This window comes from Typha latifolia, chromosome 7 (assembly GCF_019914945.1).
Source record: "Typha latifolia isolate L0001 chromosome 7, TyphaL0001v2, whole genome shotgun sequence".
In the NCBI taxonomy this organism is placed as follows: domain Eukaryota; kingdom Viridiplantae; phylum Streptophyta; class Magnoliopsida; order Poales; family Typhaceae; genus Typha; species Typha latifolia.
The window spans coordinates 800,397-817,438 of record NC_133092.1 but is presented as its reverse complement, the minus strand read 5'-3'; the positions used below and the strand labels follow the sequence as shown (position 1 = coordinate 817,438).

The window sequence follows — 17,042 nt, the reverse complement described above, 5'->3', positions numbered from 1 at the left end:
TTGATAATTCCATTGCTACGTAACTCAGGACTAAAATTAAAATTTGTTACTTACTCGAAATATTAGTTTATCAATGACTTTTTAAGACACAGATCTACGTGTGGCCCAGTGTTGTTTCATAAAAGGACGACTAAAGATAAGTTCCGTTCAGAAGCAGTATAGCAAAACTTCAGATAAGTTGAAGCCATTACTTATGATGGTTCCAAACTCCAGCAATCATATTTATAACCGTGCCAACCGAGATCCCGTCGTAAACCCAACGTTTTCATCCGGTCAAGTTAGCCTTCATTAAAGAGACGACAAACTAATCACTATGAAAGTCTTGATTAGAACGGTAAATATACCTGGTCTCGTACACGTAGTAACCTTTCACTTTAATACAAGAATGCAACGAAAAAAATAAAAATTCCTACCTTCTGTGTTTCCACATGCATATCTTCCCTTCCAAAGCTTGCCACCTTTAAAGTATGAATATCCATCCAGATTACATTAAAGATAACAGATTCAGTTGTAGAATTACTACAAATAGAGACACATAATGAGTGGCACATTAAAAGTCCTACCACACTATCTTACTTCCGCACAAAACTACTAATCTCTATGTATTTAACAGGCAAGCTTGAGATGCTCTTTTCCCGATTCATCTCTTGTATTAACCCTCTACTGCAGGGACATCCACCTAGTCCGAATTCTGAAGTAGACCATATCATAAAAGTCGCTTCTCTACCATCGTGAAATCAGATCAGTCTATTTTGACAGAAGAATATATTTTTCGGACAAACCAAAAGCAGGCATAGAAGCCGATGGTCCCCGTCAGAACGAAGAAAGCATAAGACCCAATCAACATGTAACCAAAGTAAAGGATACCAGATACAAACTTTGTTATCTCCAACTTGGTGAAGAAATAGAAGACTGCATAGGCGAAAAGGTAGAGTGCAGAAGAACCTGCAGTCAAATATGCCCTCCACCACCAGTAGTAATCCTCACTGCAGAGCTGGAAGTAGCAAAGAACGATTGTGATCTCGGCACATGTTATGAGTAGGATGACAAAAACTATGAACAGGAAGCCGAAGATGTAGTAAAATTGGTTGAGCCAGATGGAAGTCAGAATGAAGAAAAGCTCGATAAAGACAGCACCAAATGGAAGAATACCACCAATCAGAATAGAGAAAGCTGGTTGCATGTACCAGGCCTGCTCAGGTATTTGTCGGGGGATCTTATTTGTCTTTACTGGATCTTCAATTGCTGGCTTCTTGAAACCTAAGTAACTTCCAACAAAGACCAGTGGCACTGATATGCCAAACCATAAGAGGACCAAAGCAAACATGGTCCCAAAAGGAACTGCTCCAGAAGATTTCTCACCCCAGATTAAAGCATTCAAGACAAAGAAAATAGCAAAGACAATACCGGGGAACATGAATGCAGTTTTCAGTGTAATCTTCTTCCACTCTGTGCCTTTGAACATCTTATAGAGACGAGATGAGGAGTATCCTGCGAATAGACCCATAAACACCCACAGAAGAACCATAGCAGTCATAAGACCTCCACGGTTGGAGGGGGATAGGAAGCCTAGTAGTGCAAATATCATAGTAACCAATGTCATCCCAAAGAACTGCACACCAGTGCCCACATAGACACAAAGCAGCCCAGAGTGAATAGGTGGCCTAAAGACATCACCATGGACTAGTTTCCATCCAGTTTCCTCCTGGGCTTCATCCTGGCTATCTAGCTGGTTGTAATTTGCTATATCCCTATAAAGTGTCCGCATCATGATCATAGCTACCATACCAGAGAGGAACAGAACAATCATTAAAGAATTGATAATTGAAAACCAGTGGATTTGGTCATCATTCATGAGAAGGTAAGTGTCCCAACGAGATGCCCATTTGATTTCACTGGGCTGCAACAGGGAAATTGAATTTAAGAATCAAAGTGTAAAATAAATGTAAGATTAAGAAATGAGCATATACCTGGAAGGTAACATCATAGGAGAATACAACAAATGCATCTGGAGCTACTTCCTGGGAAGTATGGCTGCTTGGAGTTATCTTAGTGCTTGGGTTGCATGTTACTACTTTAGGGTTTTTATCGTCCCACTCACTGAATTCATGCTTTACACTGATTGCAAAGAACACATATTAATAGAAGAAACAAATGAGCCAATTCACTAAGTATATTTGTAATAGACACTAGTAAACAGATCGAGTGTAATCAATATCAAATGGCCTAACATATTCACTATTGATATCCATAAACTAATGAATGGTATGCAAGAATTTTAAGCTGCATCAGCATACAATAGCAGATTAAGTGACTGTTGATTTAACATCATTCTTTGTTAGTTAGATATTATCCAGAACCAGTAATGTTCTTGTTCATCTCAGTCAATATTTCTTGTGGCTGGCCCTTGATACTTGTCTAACATGCTCAAAAACCTTGTTAGTGAAGAAGCACAAATTCCTGATTTGTTCATGTCAAGAGTCAATACTATTTCTCTTTTTTGCGTTCTCTGTGAAAACCAAAACGGATGAAACAAAATCAAGTAGGGAATAACAACACCATCATTATATTATGCAACACAAATGACAAATTTGAAATCACAGCAATACAAAAGGCAACATCTGCAATTGAGAAGCAAAAGAGATAAATATTCACCTTCACCTTAAATTTAGTACATCCAATAACACGGCTTAACAATCTACTGGAATTATTACTATTATAACTCTAAACTAGTTAGCCTTTTCTAAAGATTGAAATAAAGATCAGCAACTGAATAATTTTGACACTCCTGGATTTGCTTCTGTACAAAGAATTATAGCTAAAATAGAGAAATAAATGGCAGCATAACATCTACCATGAAGAAAAAGAAAAGAATATTTAAAGCTGCACTGTTAAGAAAAAAAGCATCCACACCTGCTTGGAATCACCTCAAAACCAACAATACGAGCATCATCAGTCTCTAGGTCTTTATGGTACATGACTTTAAAACTCAGGTGGTTGTTTATGAAAAATTTGTTATCCTTGCTCTGGTGAAAAGAAAAAATAAAAGTGTAACTGAAGAAATTAATCCATTATAGAAAATTTAATTGCTGCGAAAACCAGAAAGCTAGCTTACTTTATAACCAACTCTGAAACCATGTTCATAGCTTGGTGCTTGGCTTCCATCGCTTCTTTGTCTAGGAACTGCAACAGGAAGGTTGTCCAAGATCCTAAAAGATACAACAGCAAGAGAACAGTGTTAATGTATATTAAGTCTTAATAATAGGTTGACCCATAAAGCAACACCTAAATTATTATATGAAAAAAGTTATATGAATCTTTTGAATACAACATAAAATAGACCAGAAGAGCACAAGAGTCCACTTTTAAGTGATGTAGGCACTTTAGACTTGAAGGGGAAAAAAGGAGCCACAATATAACAGCTTACATGTTCACTCGGTATTCATCATCAATCTTTTCCTTGAAATTCTTTGCAGCTTCTTGGGTAAGCTTTGTACGACAAGCTATTTTACACGTCTCATCGCCTCTCATTTTGAACTGCATTATAAATCATACACGTCAAAAGTAACAAAACATGGCTAATCAACAAACAAGGATACAATCCTTAAAGCCGTATTTTCTCTTACTATGATCAAGGGTTAAATAGGAGTATCATCCGAAGATATTAGATAAAACAATGAGGATGGTGAATACTAACTGCATATATAGAATTTTCAATGCGGTCACCACGAAGGACCTCTCCCAAATTCTCAGCGTTATTCATAATCTTGGGAGGCTTGCAATAATCCAAGAAATAGTAATCATATGGAAGTTGTGTCTTTGTAGATGAAAGTTTGTTCACTTTCACCTGGAGTTCATCACCCTGTGCCAAAAAGAAGAATGATCATTGACCAAGAAAAATAGCAATTATACAAATAAATCACCTTGAGAGTCGCAAAGTGAAGAGGTAAAAGTGATTTGGAGACAGATGTAGGAAGATTACCAAGTTCAACAAATGGAACAGTGCATAATGAAAATAAGAAACTTGCTGTAAGTATGAGAAACATGATAAAGTTTTAAGCAATAAATTAGATATGAAAGGTTATACGAATTCAAAGTGAAATGCAGAAGCAAAACAAAATCGTGCCCAATCAGTTTTACAACTCAAATTGTTATCTAAGACCACCATTTACCTCTTAGACATCAAGAGAAAAGTTTAGATGATAGTATTATAAATGTCATGTTTATCCAATCATAAAAGCTACATAAGTAGAGATTCTTCTGCGTACACCTATTTGTGGTTTTCCAACTATGTGAAGGCCATGTGACCATCATAGACTAGCACTAACCAATGAGGGCTAGAAGAGCATAAATTGCTAGCAACCAATGGATGCTACAACTGGCATCTATGTTCAACCCTTCAACCTGCATGTGGCCAATATTTATTCCAACAATCTCCCGCGCCAAAATGTGCATGCATTATGTCCTTAATGAAGTTGGTCACACCAGTGTGCCAACATAAGATACAAATACTTATATATAGAAATTACTACTGTTAGACACTTCCAATTAAAATGAATTTTCTTCTAGATCTCTACTTCTATTGAACTGATGTTTTAGCAAACCATTTTTCATCTGAAATGCTGAAATAGTATATTTTCAGGTCCTTCCCTCAACAGAACCAACTGTCCGGCTCTAACCAGCAATGAGTACATCACAACCATTGATCCCAAATAACCACAATGCCAACACTTAACCTCCTGACTCTACCACATCTCCTACAGAAAGCCTTATCTCCACTCGTTATCTATAGATCTCAACCTTAGTCGAACCTATTTCTTGGACTCACAAGGATTAACTCCAAACTACTCGAAACATCAAGCAAAATCCCTTATTAAGGGTTTCGAGAACATTTGCATCGCTCGGACACGAATGCAATAGCTACAAATCTATCAAAAGCAAGTCTAATTCCACAAATTAGATTAAAACCCAACAACAACAGATTCAATCTATCCATTAATCGCCCCCATCATGCATCGATCCGCGAAACGAAGCCTATAAGAAGCGAATCGCAAATACGCGCCATCAAAGCCCAGATCCGACGAGATGGAACGAGGAAACGAACGAATTGAGCAGAATAATAAATGGAGGCCGATCCCTAGCTCGGATCTACAGCTTTATATTTCGAATCCCCAAAAATATTACCTTCTGGAAATCGCGGGGAGCGACACCGGGGAGGTAGAAGGAGTTCGCCGGAGCCAAGAAGAGGAAGAGACAAGTGATGAGCAGCAACGAGATCTCGCCGGAGTTCCTCATCTCGACCCTGGAGAGAGAGAGAGGGGGGGAGATGAGTCTGATATATGAAGTCAAGAAGAAGGGAGAAGAGTGCAAAGGACGAAACGAGGTGGCTATAATTAATCATAATAAATAAAACAGAATTATGAGGGGGTGATCTTTGCTGGACCCAGAAAATATGACTACCAGTTAGACTTCGTGAGAGACCTCGCGGGACCCTTGTTATATGCGCGGTGGTTGCTATATGGGTTCTGCGATTGGCGAATAAGAAGTAGGAGACGTGGTTTTGTTTAATCTCGATGGTTGGTCCACGCGTGGTCGGCACCGTTGGATTGAGCGAGAGTGAACGTACTTCAGCATAGGGACCGTTGGATTGTCAGTGATATAACAAACAATAAAAAAAAAGTTAGAAATGATGGTGTTGTACAACACGTATGTTTGGCCTTGAGTCTATTTTCATTAGGTGCAGGGGTAATTTAAATAAGTCTTTAGAATGAAAATTTAAGAAAACTTAAAAATCATATCTTATTATATAGATATTAACCATTCGATTATTTTTCCTAATATCGTCACAATTAAATCAACCTTATTACCGAAACCAACGTAACGAGATCCGTACTGGATCTACAACATTCCATTCCATTCCATATGCGCGTCTACGTGAGTGACGTGCAAAAGAGACCCAGAACGGCAATAAAATCAATCCTCCCCCACTCCTCTTTTCCCTCTTCCTCCATCCCTCCATGAACGGATGAACGGATAGTACAAGACCATATCTATAACGAGACCTACATAGTTAAAGTGAAACTAATATAACATTTATGGAGAGAGAATAAGAAATGGAACAAGAGATCTAGACATGAGCTTGCCTTCTTCTTCTTCTTCTTCTTCTTCTTCTTCTTCTTCTTCTTCTTCTTCTTCTTCTTCTTCGTCGTCGTCGTCGTCGTCGTCCAAAAATAATACGCACGCGTGCGCGGCGTGCAAGCACCAGCGGCGGAAGTGCGACCCGGGCAGATGCGTGCTCGCGCGCTACTTCCCGGCGGAGCGCGGCCGGGAGTTCAGGAGCGTACGCCGCCTCTTCGGGGTGAGCAACCTCATGAGGATCTACAACGGCGTGCCGCCGCACCTCCGCGACCACGCCATGCAGGCCATGATCTTCGAGGCCGAGACGCGGCGACGCGACCCTGTCCACGGCTGCGTCGGCGTCATCCGCGCCCTCTCCGCCCAGATTGACGCCGCGCAGAGAGAGCTCGAAGTAGCGCTTCGCCAAATCCAATTCCTTAGAAGTTCTTCGCAAAATCTCCAGGTAAATAATGTAAGTAGACGTGATGGCATTCAAACTGTAGACCTTCTATTATCTTATAAAACTTTCTTTTACTCGTGTACGAGAGAAGATCTTAGAACCAGAAGCCAAGAAGGAGGTTTCGCGCCGTCAAGCTTTGGTAAAAGAATCACCAACTTCAGCTGGAGAAGATGAAGCTAATTAAGTTAATGGATCCAGAGAACATAGAGTGAATTAGTTTACATAATTTATGGTTATGGGCTTATAATGATTTCTTGTAGCAAAATGTTAGTGAGATGCCAGAATGATGTTTGGGGAAGGAAGAAGCGGAGTTGAAACATGCTAGACTGCGTGATCGATAGCAGATCACAAAAAGTAGATGCAAAGAAACAATGAAAAGGAAAGAAGATTAATCTCCATGCAGATTATTTTCTAGTTGTATGCTCCAGCAACTGTTTGAAAAAGTAATTCAGTGTTTGTGTGAATGCAGTGCATCAATTAGAGAGAGACTTATTTCTATTTTCTGACGATTGATGGCATCTATGTTATCTGAATAAAAAATCCTATGAAACAAGGAATTAATTATGCAATAAACAGAACATAATAGTTCATATGCGAGTAATTCAGTAGAGTTGCAAGCCACTGTGTCCTCTGTTTCAGAAATAAAAGCACAGAGAGTAATTTTCTTCATGCCTACTTTCTACGGTAAAGATCAAATTCCATTCTCACGAGAACAGGAGTCAAACATAAGGACCCCCTTCCTTCTCTGCATGTAGCTACAAATTATACTTTCTTTTCATATTTGCATAAAATCTGAAACAAAGGGCGGAATCGGTTCCTGCCATTCTTTATAACTCTTGGAGACTACAAGAAAAATAAAATGTGGTAGGTGGCTAATAGATATTTTCTCACTTAACTTCCTGCTTGGAAGTATCCTTGTCTGTCCCTTTGTTTCCTGAGATGGCTGCAGTTGCAGCGGCTGTCATAGCAGCTGCCGCTGCGCCCACTTTCACCCCTCCTGCAGCCTTCAATGCCCCAGCCACCTTAGCGAATGCTGCAATGCCACCTACAAGGATAGCCCGGAGAGCCACTGTTGGTTTCAGGTCCATAACTTCCCTGTACCACAAAAGATAGCTGAAGGAAGTTATTTTTTGTTACATTTCTTGTGGTTATTGGAATGGGACATTTGTAATCTTCCGTTATTCTTTTTATCACTAAGCAATAACAAGTAATAGACTTATTCTATTACCAGCAGTACTCCCCAGAAGAGTTATTTGTAGTGCAATAAACCAGCATCATTCAGAGCCCTATATTGATGCTTTAAAAATATTGAATGGTGACTGGTGACTCTTTGATGGTATTACTTTTAGTCACTTCTTACACAACTAAATAGAAGATCTATCCGGAACTTCAATTTTTCACTCCACCTAAAAATTCTTCCTATGCAGCATTCAGTTCAGTCCATTTGACTAAGCTATTAAATCCACAGATGAGCATAGAAGCCGCCGAAAGGATAGTCTGTAATACTTGAAGACATCTTCTCCTAATGCCCCCCCCACACACACACACACACTTTTACCTAGAAATCACTTTGATCAAACTGCATCATTGTAGAATCTAGATGATTGGAAGTCTTCTATTCACGTATCAGTATGACAAACAAATATTGTGTAGGCTCATTGGCTCAATCATGGATGATGGAACTCGAAGCATTCTACGATAGACACATTAAAGGCCTAAGGCCATGCAAGGATATGCTAACCCTTAGAATGACCGAAAAGGATACAAAATCACAGATTTGTTTAGAAGTGCCTACTGCCTTTTCAGGTAATGGAGATCTAAAACACTACAATGAACAGATCATCCAATAACACTTAATGTCATATGTAAAATAACAACTAGCTCTATATATGTGAACAATGGAAAAAAAAAATGTCTTCGACCATAGAATGGCGAAGAACAACAATAATTTCTATCTCATTTTCTATATAACTTGCCTTCTCGCAGGAAAAACAGGAATAAAATAAGGGCGATAACAAATCGCCATATAGAAACACACTTCTATCACAAATTCTTCCAGATTTTTTTCCGATTAATCTTTCACATTAGTCTAGTTCATCCTGAGGACCGAGTGATTTTAACAGTTCAAAACAAACTGAAAGCTATCTACTCTAATCGGGGCTACAACATCCATGAAACATCAATATTCACAAATCTTCCAAGTAAAAGAAAAAAAAAATTAGGGTTTCAGATCAAGATTGCGAGCAGCTACAAATCAACCATCGTATAAACCAATTTAACCTCCAGATGGGAGGAAAAGAAATCTTAGCAAGCTTTGATTTATATGAACCAAGAAAAGATTACGAGATCATGCATAACAAACTATAGAGATGAATTAAAGACGGCGAGATGGGAGCTCTTGCCTTCGGTCGGAGATTGAAGCGATGGAAAGGGGAGCTCGGTATCGATCTAGTGTTTGAGTTCGTGCCTCCTCGCAAAGGGTATGGACTCAGCATTGGGCCTTAGGCCCATATCATTCATGGCCCAATTTTACAAATTACCCCTCTAAAGACCCAATTATAAGTTAATTTAAGAGGTTTTTTTTTTTTTGCATGTTTAGCCCTAAGAGGTTCATTATTTGCGTGTATATGGACTAATTCTAAGGTTTTTTACATGTTTATCCCTTGAAATATTTTTATTTGCGTGCATACTCTTATAAATTTTACATTGGTAATAGATATCTTTTAGATTATTTTGTAATTGTTAGTCAATTTAAAAGGTATTTATGTAAAAAAAAATTTAAGTTTTGGTTTGTAACTAAACTCCGAAGTCAATTAGTTAGTCTTAATTTTTTAAAGAGTAAATTTGATTCGATATTAAAAAGATGATTAATTACTGAATTCACTTCGGTCTCTAAACTCAAAGCAAATAGGGTCTAAAGATACCGAAAGTCAATCTCGTAGTCGAACTTTGTCGGCGATAAATTAATTAGAGAGAATCCTAATAAAAACTAAACAATAATTAGTTGCACAGATTATGAAGCAAAATATCAAGTAAAAAGTTAGATAATTAGCAGACAATGGGTAGGTCCTACTTGAGTAGACTTCTGGTCATCGATTAAAAATTGTGTGAAACCTTAACCTTGCTAAAAGAATAACCCATGGTTATCTACTGTTTTCCCATTAACATTTATTATTCTCGTATATGACTGTCAAATATCCACACACACACCAAAGAAAAAGTAAAAATCTCTCGCGTATTCACTTGAATAATTTTTCTTATTATGAAATATAATTTATTATTTGAGAATAACAACTAAATATTATAACAATTTTATTTTAAAAAATATATATTATTTATCAATATTATATTCTAACTCATCAATTTAGTTTATATCAAGTCAAAAACAATTTATCATAATTTATAAAAAATAAAAGACTTGTTTCGTATGAATGCACGCCTTGTTCAACTTATTGACTAATTCATGCACGTACTTAAGATTACCATATTAGATAAATGTTCTAAAATTAGTTTAACATCTTTATTCCTATGTTCATATTGATGTTATACATCCACTATGAGTCCAGAATATTGCGAAGCCACTTAAAAGGATGATGTTATTCTGAGTATCTAAACAGGGTCTTAATTCCAAAACCATGGACTAATTTATTAGAACGGATTGATGGTATTGAATATTCTATAGTTTTTTCTTTCTTCTTCTTTTAAGAAGTGTGTCAGGTACAGTTATATTTATTGAACTACTTGATCCTAACGTTGTGTGGGAATTGAGAATATTTCTCCAGTCACGTAAATTGGCATGGATTAGTAGGATTAAGGATTAATATATACGCATATTGGTTCTTAGCCTTGCAGTTTCCATACTTTAGGTAGACAAAGAAGGATTGGGCTTCCATAATCCATACTTACCCGTTTAAATTCTATGATTCTTTTATATTTTATTTTCAAATATAATTGGAGTTGTTTGGATGGGTACATCAGTATAAATCACTATGCTATGCAGTAATATTTTTATGAATCCAAATCTAAATCCCAACCTATTATTTTCTTCAGCTTGTGTCCTCCTTTGACCTAACCGAGGACTTTGAAAGAATACTTTTCTTGGTCAATGCTTGATATGTCCTACTTTTCTACTCTGGATCTCTCACCAACTCTCTATTCGTCTCAACTTGCACTAATTAGACCCACTCATTGCAAACAACACTATGATATACCAGTCTTAACAAGTTAACATCTCCAAACCCCGTTTAAACTCATTGACTTCGTCTAATGCAAGCACATATATCTATCCACTTTATGGTCTCTCTCTCCCCCACCAATCTCATCTCCTACGAGACAAATATGATCAATTATTCTTGGGCAACTTAAAATCTCTCGCCGTTCGAAGGTAAAGCATATGGCTTTCATTTAGATTGATGGGTTTTTGGTGTTATATCGTTTTTGTTTTGCGCTTCCAAAGACACTGTATCATTGTTTCAGAGATGGAAGATAGTTATTTATGGGATGTTGAAACGAAGAGATCATATGAGGAATTGAGGATGTTTATATTGGTGATGAAGTCGATCACACATAGATATATCAACAATTCTTCATGAATTTGATAGCTAGGGAGTCATTGGGACACCAACATGCGAAAGAATGACCAACAATTCCAGCACCAGATTACAATGCAGGCCTACGGTCGAACCCGGAATATCCGATTTCCGACGCCGGAAAGCGATGACGCAGCAATGGCGAGAGCGATGCTGGACGTCATCTCTTCGACTCCCTCTTCTCCGTTGCTAAGTCAGTATAGACAACAAGAGAAGGCCCAAAGTAGCGGAAAGTACCGCCTTTTGAGGGCTTTCAAGTCCTACAACTCAGCACTTGCACCAAATTTCCAGCCAAGGGGAGGCGTTCATAGCCAGAAGATGTTTAAGATGGCCATTTTGATGTTGAGAAGGGTGCATAAGATGACGACACGGTTCGGAGATCGAACTCAGGAGCTGACGGCGAGCAACCAGTTGCACCATGTGCTTGCGGAGCGCAAGAGAAGAAAGAAGCTGAACGAGAGTTTTGATGCTCTTAGAATGCTACTTCCACAAGGGTCTAAGGTATGAGTTCATGCCTTTGCAACACAGTTAATTCCATAACAAAGTTTCTAGCTAATAATTAGTACACACACACACACGCACACAGAGAGAGGCTTGACTTCGATTATGGATTTGTAATGTGACTGCAGACGGACAAGGCTTCAGTTCTTACAAAGGCAAAGGAGTATCTGGGAGCTTTGAAAGCTCAAATATCTGAGCTGGAGGAGAAAAATCGAATGCTAGAAATGCAACTTTATCCATCGGGCGAAGTGAAAGACGTCGGCGATTCGAGCAGAAGAGTAGAAGTTCATATAACCAGTGTTTTCGACTCGATATCGGAATCCATGCAAATAAATTTGAGAGTAATACTAAGAGTAGAATGCGAAATGGCTGGTGTTCTTGTTCACATTCTTGAGTGCTTGAGGCAATTTGGATGTTTTAGCTTGATGTCAATAGATGCAAGTAGTATTGTGGGTCAAACAAGCATGTTTGCGCGAGCGAGATTAACGTTACAAGTGAAGGTATTGAGCTTATACGTAATTGATTTCTTAGCCTTTATGTGATGTATATGATCATTTTTACGTAGAAGTAATGCGTCTTATTGGTGTCGTTGATCGTTCATAGACCAGGGACTGGGACGAGGAGTCGTTTAAAGAAGCCATGGCGAAGGTCGTCAAGGACGCGGCGGTGGCCGCGCTAGAAGAAGCCGGCAATCCTGGGTTGCCGCCGGGGTGGGATTGACTACTAATTCAATTTTGATAGGAAGTACTTGGAGCTACAAGAAAGAGAATGCATGGCGTCCAACTCTATTCAAAGTCTGGGAAGAGCTTAAGAAAAAAGCAATGGTCATTTGAGTTTGAATGGAGAACTCGTCACAAGCAGTTAAGCTTTGGCTAAAGAATTAATCATTAAGCTAGATTTAAAAAAATGAACTAGTCTTACTCAGAAACACTCTGCAAACATTCTACAAACAGTATAGATGTAATTCTATTTGTAAAAAATTTAGAGCAGTGTCTGTGAACATAACATCATTCTATATACTAATTGAGGGATTTGAATGAGAGACTCTGCTCTGTAATCGACATCTTAACTCCTGCAGTAGTTACTGGTAGAAAACAAGAAATGCCAGTAGTTTAACTTCTCAGATGTATTCTTGCTCTCCATTTGTAAATGAATAGCCACAATTAGAGAGTTACGTACTCTTCATCAGAATTCATTTCCAGAAATTCACACAGTAATAATGGACATAGAAAATAACACACACACACACACACTTCATATAGTGATGATAAAAGAATTTTAATACAAACTTTTTGTGATGCCACGTGTAAGAGAGATGTTACAAGAGACCTGGGCATTTGCTCCTACCTAAGGAAAATGTTCATTTGAACTGCTTATAACAATCTGCAAAGAAAACGGAAGAGAAAAAAGAACGGCCCACATTTAGAAAATAAAGGGGAAATAACTATCTGGAACTGGCTTCTGCAGGCTTCTCCTGTGAGTTTGAGTTTTCCAGGAGGTTAAGATCGCCGATTCCTGCAGGCGGACCGATGCTACATCGAGCAGTGTTATGTGTTGCTATAGCCTCCTTTATTTTCTGAAACTGCAGGGATGCACAACAGAGATTAGAGCAAAATCAATTTGGCATTCAGATGACCGAAGAAATAAAGGGAATTGATGGCTAATTATGAAAGATTAATTTACTCATGGAAGTTTCTAATCCTACATTTAACCAAATCTCGAGCTGCAGTACATCTATGTCAGCTACAAAGCATATTCAGGTTTAATGAACTGAACTACCCAAAACAATTAAACATTAAAAAGAAGTACTTAAAAATACGCTTACCTTAGCCAAGGAACAGGAGAAACACTCCAATTGTCCATCAGCTCCACGATAGAAATGAAAATACGGAAGCACTCTCACATTCAATCTTTTGCACATAGGCTTGTTTTCGTCAAAATTTATTTTCAGGAATAAGATATCAGGGTGTTCCTGAGCTGTCCTACAGAGCTGAAAGATAATAGAAAAAGCATTCTTAAACAAGCCAAATGGATAGGAAATTCCCAAATTAAAAACCGAGGTTGTATATTTATTTACAATGTTTCATAGAGAAAGACATAGAAGGAATAAACACCCAGGAGAAAGGACGAGTAGGACATTGCACAAAAAATACATGCATAATTAACATGGAAGTTACAGTTTAACAGTTCATGGTGTAACAATGCAAAATTTGACTATGCAAAATTGTGAATTCTTATTCAAAATTCTATAATTGCATGGTGTAAATCTGATAAATAGGACTAAGAACAGAGGTTTGTATACTATAAATGTTGACTAAAAAAGTACCAGTTTATAATCAAAATTCTGTAAAGATAGGACATCCTACTCAAAATGTGTAAATCAAAAACTTAACCTAATTTATATGGATATGTCAAAGGCACATCCACAGATAAAGAAAGTTTCCCAAGATGCGAACAAGATTTATCTATTCTTCTTTTCTCTCTCACACTCCATCTCTTTATAGTCACATCACTACTCACCAGAGAGTTTAGATCCAATGTCTCAGGAGTTTGACATTTCTGTGACACCACACACCTATTATGTGCTGAAATCTTTACCAAAGCATAATGAACTTCAAACATGTGAGTAAACTACCAACAACATAACGGGGGAATTACTGTAACAGCTATATCTTTAAAATAAACGCACGAGAATAGTGGATGAATAATTTGATCAAATGATTCATAGACTCCGGTAAAACTTCTCTGCATGTACTCCAGAAGGTTCTTTGATTGAAATCTATGACTACTAAAATTCGAAGCATGTCTTTTAAATTCAATATGCGTATATAGATAAGACATAAAGACAAGCCAAGATGTTTCCCACATAAAGGATGCTTACATTAATACAGCAACAGGACATTTGTGTGCATAGCATCTGTGCTAGAAAACTTGCTGTTATCAAAAGAAAATGATTGTATGCCATATATATTATAATGCCAATGAAAAACCTGCTTTTAAGACAAGCCACATATGATTTAAATAACACAATGGATATGTGCACCTAAGTAGCTTCCAAGGACTTACATTGCTGTAAGAATTCTTATGCTGTCTATAATGTAACTTGAAAAAAATGAATAACCAGCATCTGATAAGATTATTTCTTATCGACGGAAGAGCACAAAACACTCAGAAAAAAAGGGGGAAAAAAACTGGTCTATAAGTCTTCTAAATTTTGTGAATATTGTCTCCATGAGTTAGGTGTGATAAGTAGTGATAAACAAGAACCAGAAATTATTCAACCTGCTTAGTTGAGTGAATCTCTGGAAAATGATTCACTCGCTCAGTTTGTTGAAGAATGAAAATAATGCAGACAAGAAGAGAGCTGCTTGTTATATAGGAGACAGATGGCGAGAAACCACCTTTGGAAACAGAGCTCGACAAGAACCACACCAAGTGCCATAGAACTCAACAATGACAAGCCTCTCCCCAGCTTGCATCAACGCATCCAAGAACTCTTGCGTAGAATGGATGTCGACCATATTTGGTCCTGCATTCTTTTCCCACCACTTTGGTCCATCATTCTCTGCAACAACTGCATGCACCTAAACCACATATCAGTGAAGAGAAAAAGGTCATGAAGAGAATTCAAAATAGTAGTGCAGGAAATTAAAGCACTAAATTCTTCTCAAGAAGTAATCAGTCTCACTAACAAAGAGCTTGCGATCCAGACAACAAACGCAAATGCCGAATCATAAAGTTCTCAGGAATAAGCTTCCAATAATATGAAGAATGATATCTTCTTTCTAATTCCATAATCTTCAAATAAATCCTCCCTTCCATGGCTAATTAGTTCACCAATCTCAAGACAGCAAACCATCAGCGGCACCCCCACTAGAAATTTCGCATAAATCAGAAAAGAAACGCCCCCAAAATACCTAAAATGCTTTCCTTTTTCTCATCAGGTGGTGTAGAATTAAAAAAGAGCGAATCATAGCTTGAGATGAGCCAATCGCTTCGGCCGGCGCACGGGAGCGGGAAAAAGAGGACGAAGAAGAACAAGAAAAAAAATAAAGTGCAAGATATCAAAGTATTATTAAATCCTCAACCTCTTTCACCTTCCGTTGCTGAACTGATCGCAATTCTCAAATCCCACTGAAAATTTAGCAAAATCCAGCAAAGAACCCAACAAACCCCCTAAAAATCCTAAATTTCTCATCCGAGGATCGTGTAGCTGGCAAGATTATAAGCATACCTTGAGACGAGCAAATCGCTTGGGCCGGTGACGCGATAGAGCGGCCGCTGTGGCTTCCACTCTCGGCCTGCGAGATAGCCTTATCCGAGGAGAAGTCGGATAAAGCTGGGATGAGAGCGGGGAATCGCGATACGAAGGGGCGAGAGGGCCGCAGCAGAGGAGGGCATCGGCCATTACTAACCGCGGAGAACGCGACCACCACCACGTCTTCTTCCTTTATTCGCCTCCTCCTCCGCTCGAATCATCCAATAAGTACACGGGGAGCGTTTCCTTTCCTTTCTCGAGGGAAGCGGTGGTGGAAATCTAATCTCCCAAGCTTGTGGGAATAAGGTGGGGATGGGGAAGGAGAGGCGTTGCGCGAAAGCGTATCGCTATCGGAAGAGGAGAAAGAGAAAGAGAGAGAGAGAGAGAGAGAGAGAGAGAGAGAGAGAGAGAGTGGAATAACTTAACGGCGTTAAAGGCCCACCGACCTCGACCACAACGCCGTTATTTGGGAAGTTAATCAAACGTTTGGGCTTCGTTTGCGGGCTGAGTAGAGATGGGCCAGGCCATGATAGGCTTTATTCGGGACCAACTCGAGCGTATCTGGGCTCAGCTCGACTTTTGATGCAACTGGACTAAAATGCCCTCTGTTTTCAAATAAATACGTAATTATAAATTATCAAAGCCTTTTTCATATTATTTTTTTCAATAAATACGTGAGTAGACAAAGAGCTCAGCCAGCCATGTGTCCGCTTCCAGTCAAATAACACGTGGTCCATTGTCGACCGCTCCATTCCAAACGACAAAATGAGCTAATTGCCTGCACCCATGTTTGCAGGAAATTCCAACACTCGAGATCCTTGCCAGACTTTGATCTGCTGCCAAATCAGCTAGTTTCAAAATTAATTTTTTTTTGACAGGTTTCTTTACCAATCACAAGCTGTCATCCCTGTTAATTAAGCTCCTGAGAGTTATAACACAATAAAGGACTTACCAGAGGAGTACATAGAAGACGATCGGAGTCCAGTTGAGGAGTCTAACTGCAAGAATTTCCTGCCGACCCATTCGAGACTGTTTTAAGCCCTTCATGCCTCTCATCAATATGAGCCTCCTCAACTCTCGACCTCAAATAATTATTTTTTAATAAAAAATAAACTAT

At 38.5% G+C, this 17,042-nt stretch overlaps 5 protein-coding genes across 6 annotated transcripts; 2 read left to right on the top strand and 3 right to left on the bottom strand.

Annotated features, from left to right (window-relative positions):
• Window positions 1-437: 437 nt before the first annotated feature.
• Window positions 438-5,381, bottom strand: LOC140792006 (transmembrane 9 superfamily member 7-like). Its single transcript, XM_073142771.1, has 7 exons — window positions 5,185-5,381; window positions 3,698-3,862; window positions 3,428-3,537; window positions 3,116-3,209; window positions 2,914-3,026; window positions 1,971-2,118; window positions 438-1,900 (listed from the first exon to the last, which is right to left on the bottom strand). Exons 1-7 carry the CDS (start codon window positions 5,293-5,295, stop codon window positions 743-745), a joined length of 1,899 nt encoding a protein of 632 aa, XP_072998872.1. The 5' UTR covers window positions 5,296-5,381; the 3' UTR covers window positions 438-742.
• Window positions 5,382-5,951: 570 nt separating this feature from the next.
• LOC140792007 (LOB domain-containing protein 24-like) lies at window positions 5,952-7,024 on the top strand. Its single transcript, XM_073142772.1, has 2 exons — window positions 5,952-6,580; window positions 6,669-7,024. The coding sequence occupies exons 1-2, from the start codon at window positions 6,134-6,136 to the stop codon at window positions 6,759-6,761; spliced, it is 540 nt and encodes a 179-aa protein (XP_072998873.1). The 5' UTR covers window positions 5,952-6,133; the 3' UTR covers window positions 6,762-7,024.
• A 229-nt stretch (window positions 7,025-7,253) lies between these two features.
• On the bottom strand, window positions 7,254-9,055 carry LOC140792008 (uncharacterized). The gene is made up of 2 exons (XM_073142773.1): window positions 8,980-9,055; window positions 7,254-7,672 (listed from the first exon to the last, which is right to left on the bottom strand). Exon 2 carries the CDS (start codon window positions 7,663-7,665, stop codon window positions 7,465-7,467), a length of 201 nt encoding a protein of 66 aa, XP_072998874.1. The 5' UTR covers window positions 7,666-7,672; window positions 8,980-9,055; the 3' UTR covers window positions 7,254-7,464.
• Window positions 9,056-11,061: 2,006 nt separating this feature from the next.
• On the top strand, window positions 11,062-12,387 carry LOC140792108 (putative transcription factor bHLH041). Its single transcript, XM_073142945.1, has 3 exons — window positions 11,062-11,667; window positions 11,796-12,167; window positions 12,271-12,387. Exons 1-3 carry the CDS (start codon window positions 11,203-11,205, stop codon window positions 12,385-12,387), a joined length of 954 nt encoding a protein of 317 aa, XP_072999046.1. The 5' UTR covers window positions 11,062-11,202.
• A 500-nt stretch (window positions 12,388-12,887) lies between these two features.
• LOC140793030 (thioredoxin-like 2, chloroplastic) lies at window positions 12,888-16,357 on the bottom strand. Of its 2 annotated transcripts, none has more exons than XM_073144360.1 (4): window positions 15,902-16,357; window positions 15,069-15,251; window positions 13,493-13,657; window positions 12,888-13,249 (listed from the first exon to the last, which is right to left on the bottom strand). In XM_073144360.1, the coding sequence occupies exons 1-4, from the start codon at window positions 16,073-16,075 to the stop codon at window positions 13,112-13,114; spliced, it is 660 nt and encodes a 219-aa protein (XP_073000461.1). In that variant the 5' UTR covers window positions 16,076-16,357; the 3' UTR covers window positions 12,888-13,111. The 2 variants fall into 2 exon arrangements, with proteins under 2 accessions (XP_073000461.1, XP_073000462.1); XM_073144361.1 differs by having other exon boundaries at window positions 15,069-15,241; window positions 15,902-16,138.
• Window positions 16,358-17,042: the final 685 nt, after the last annotated feature.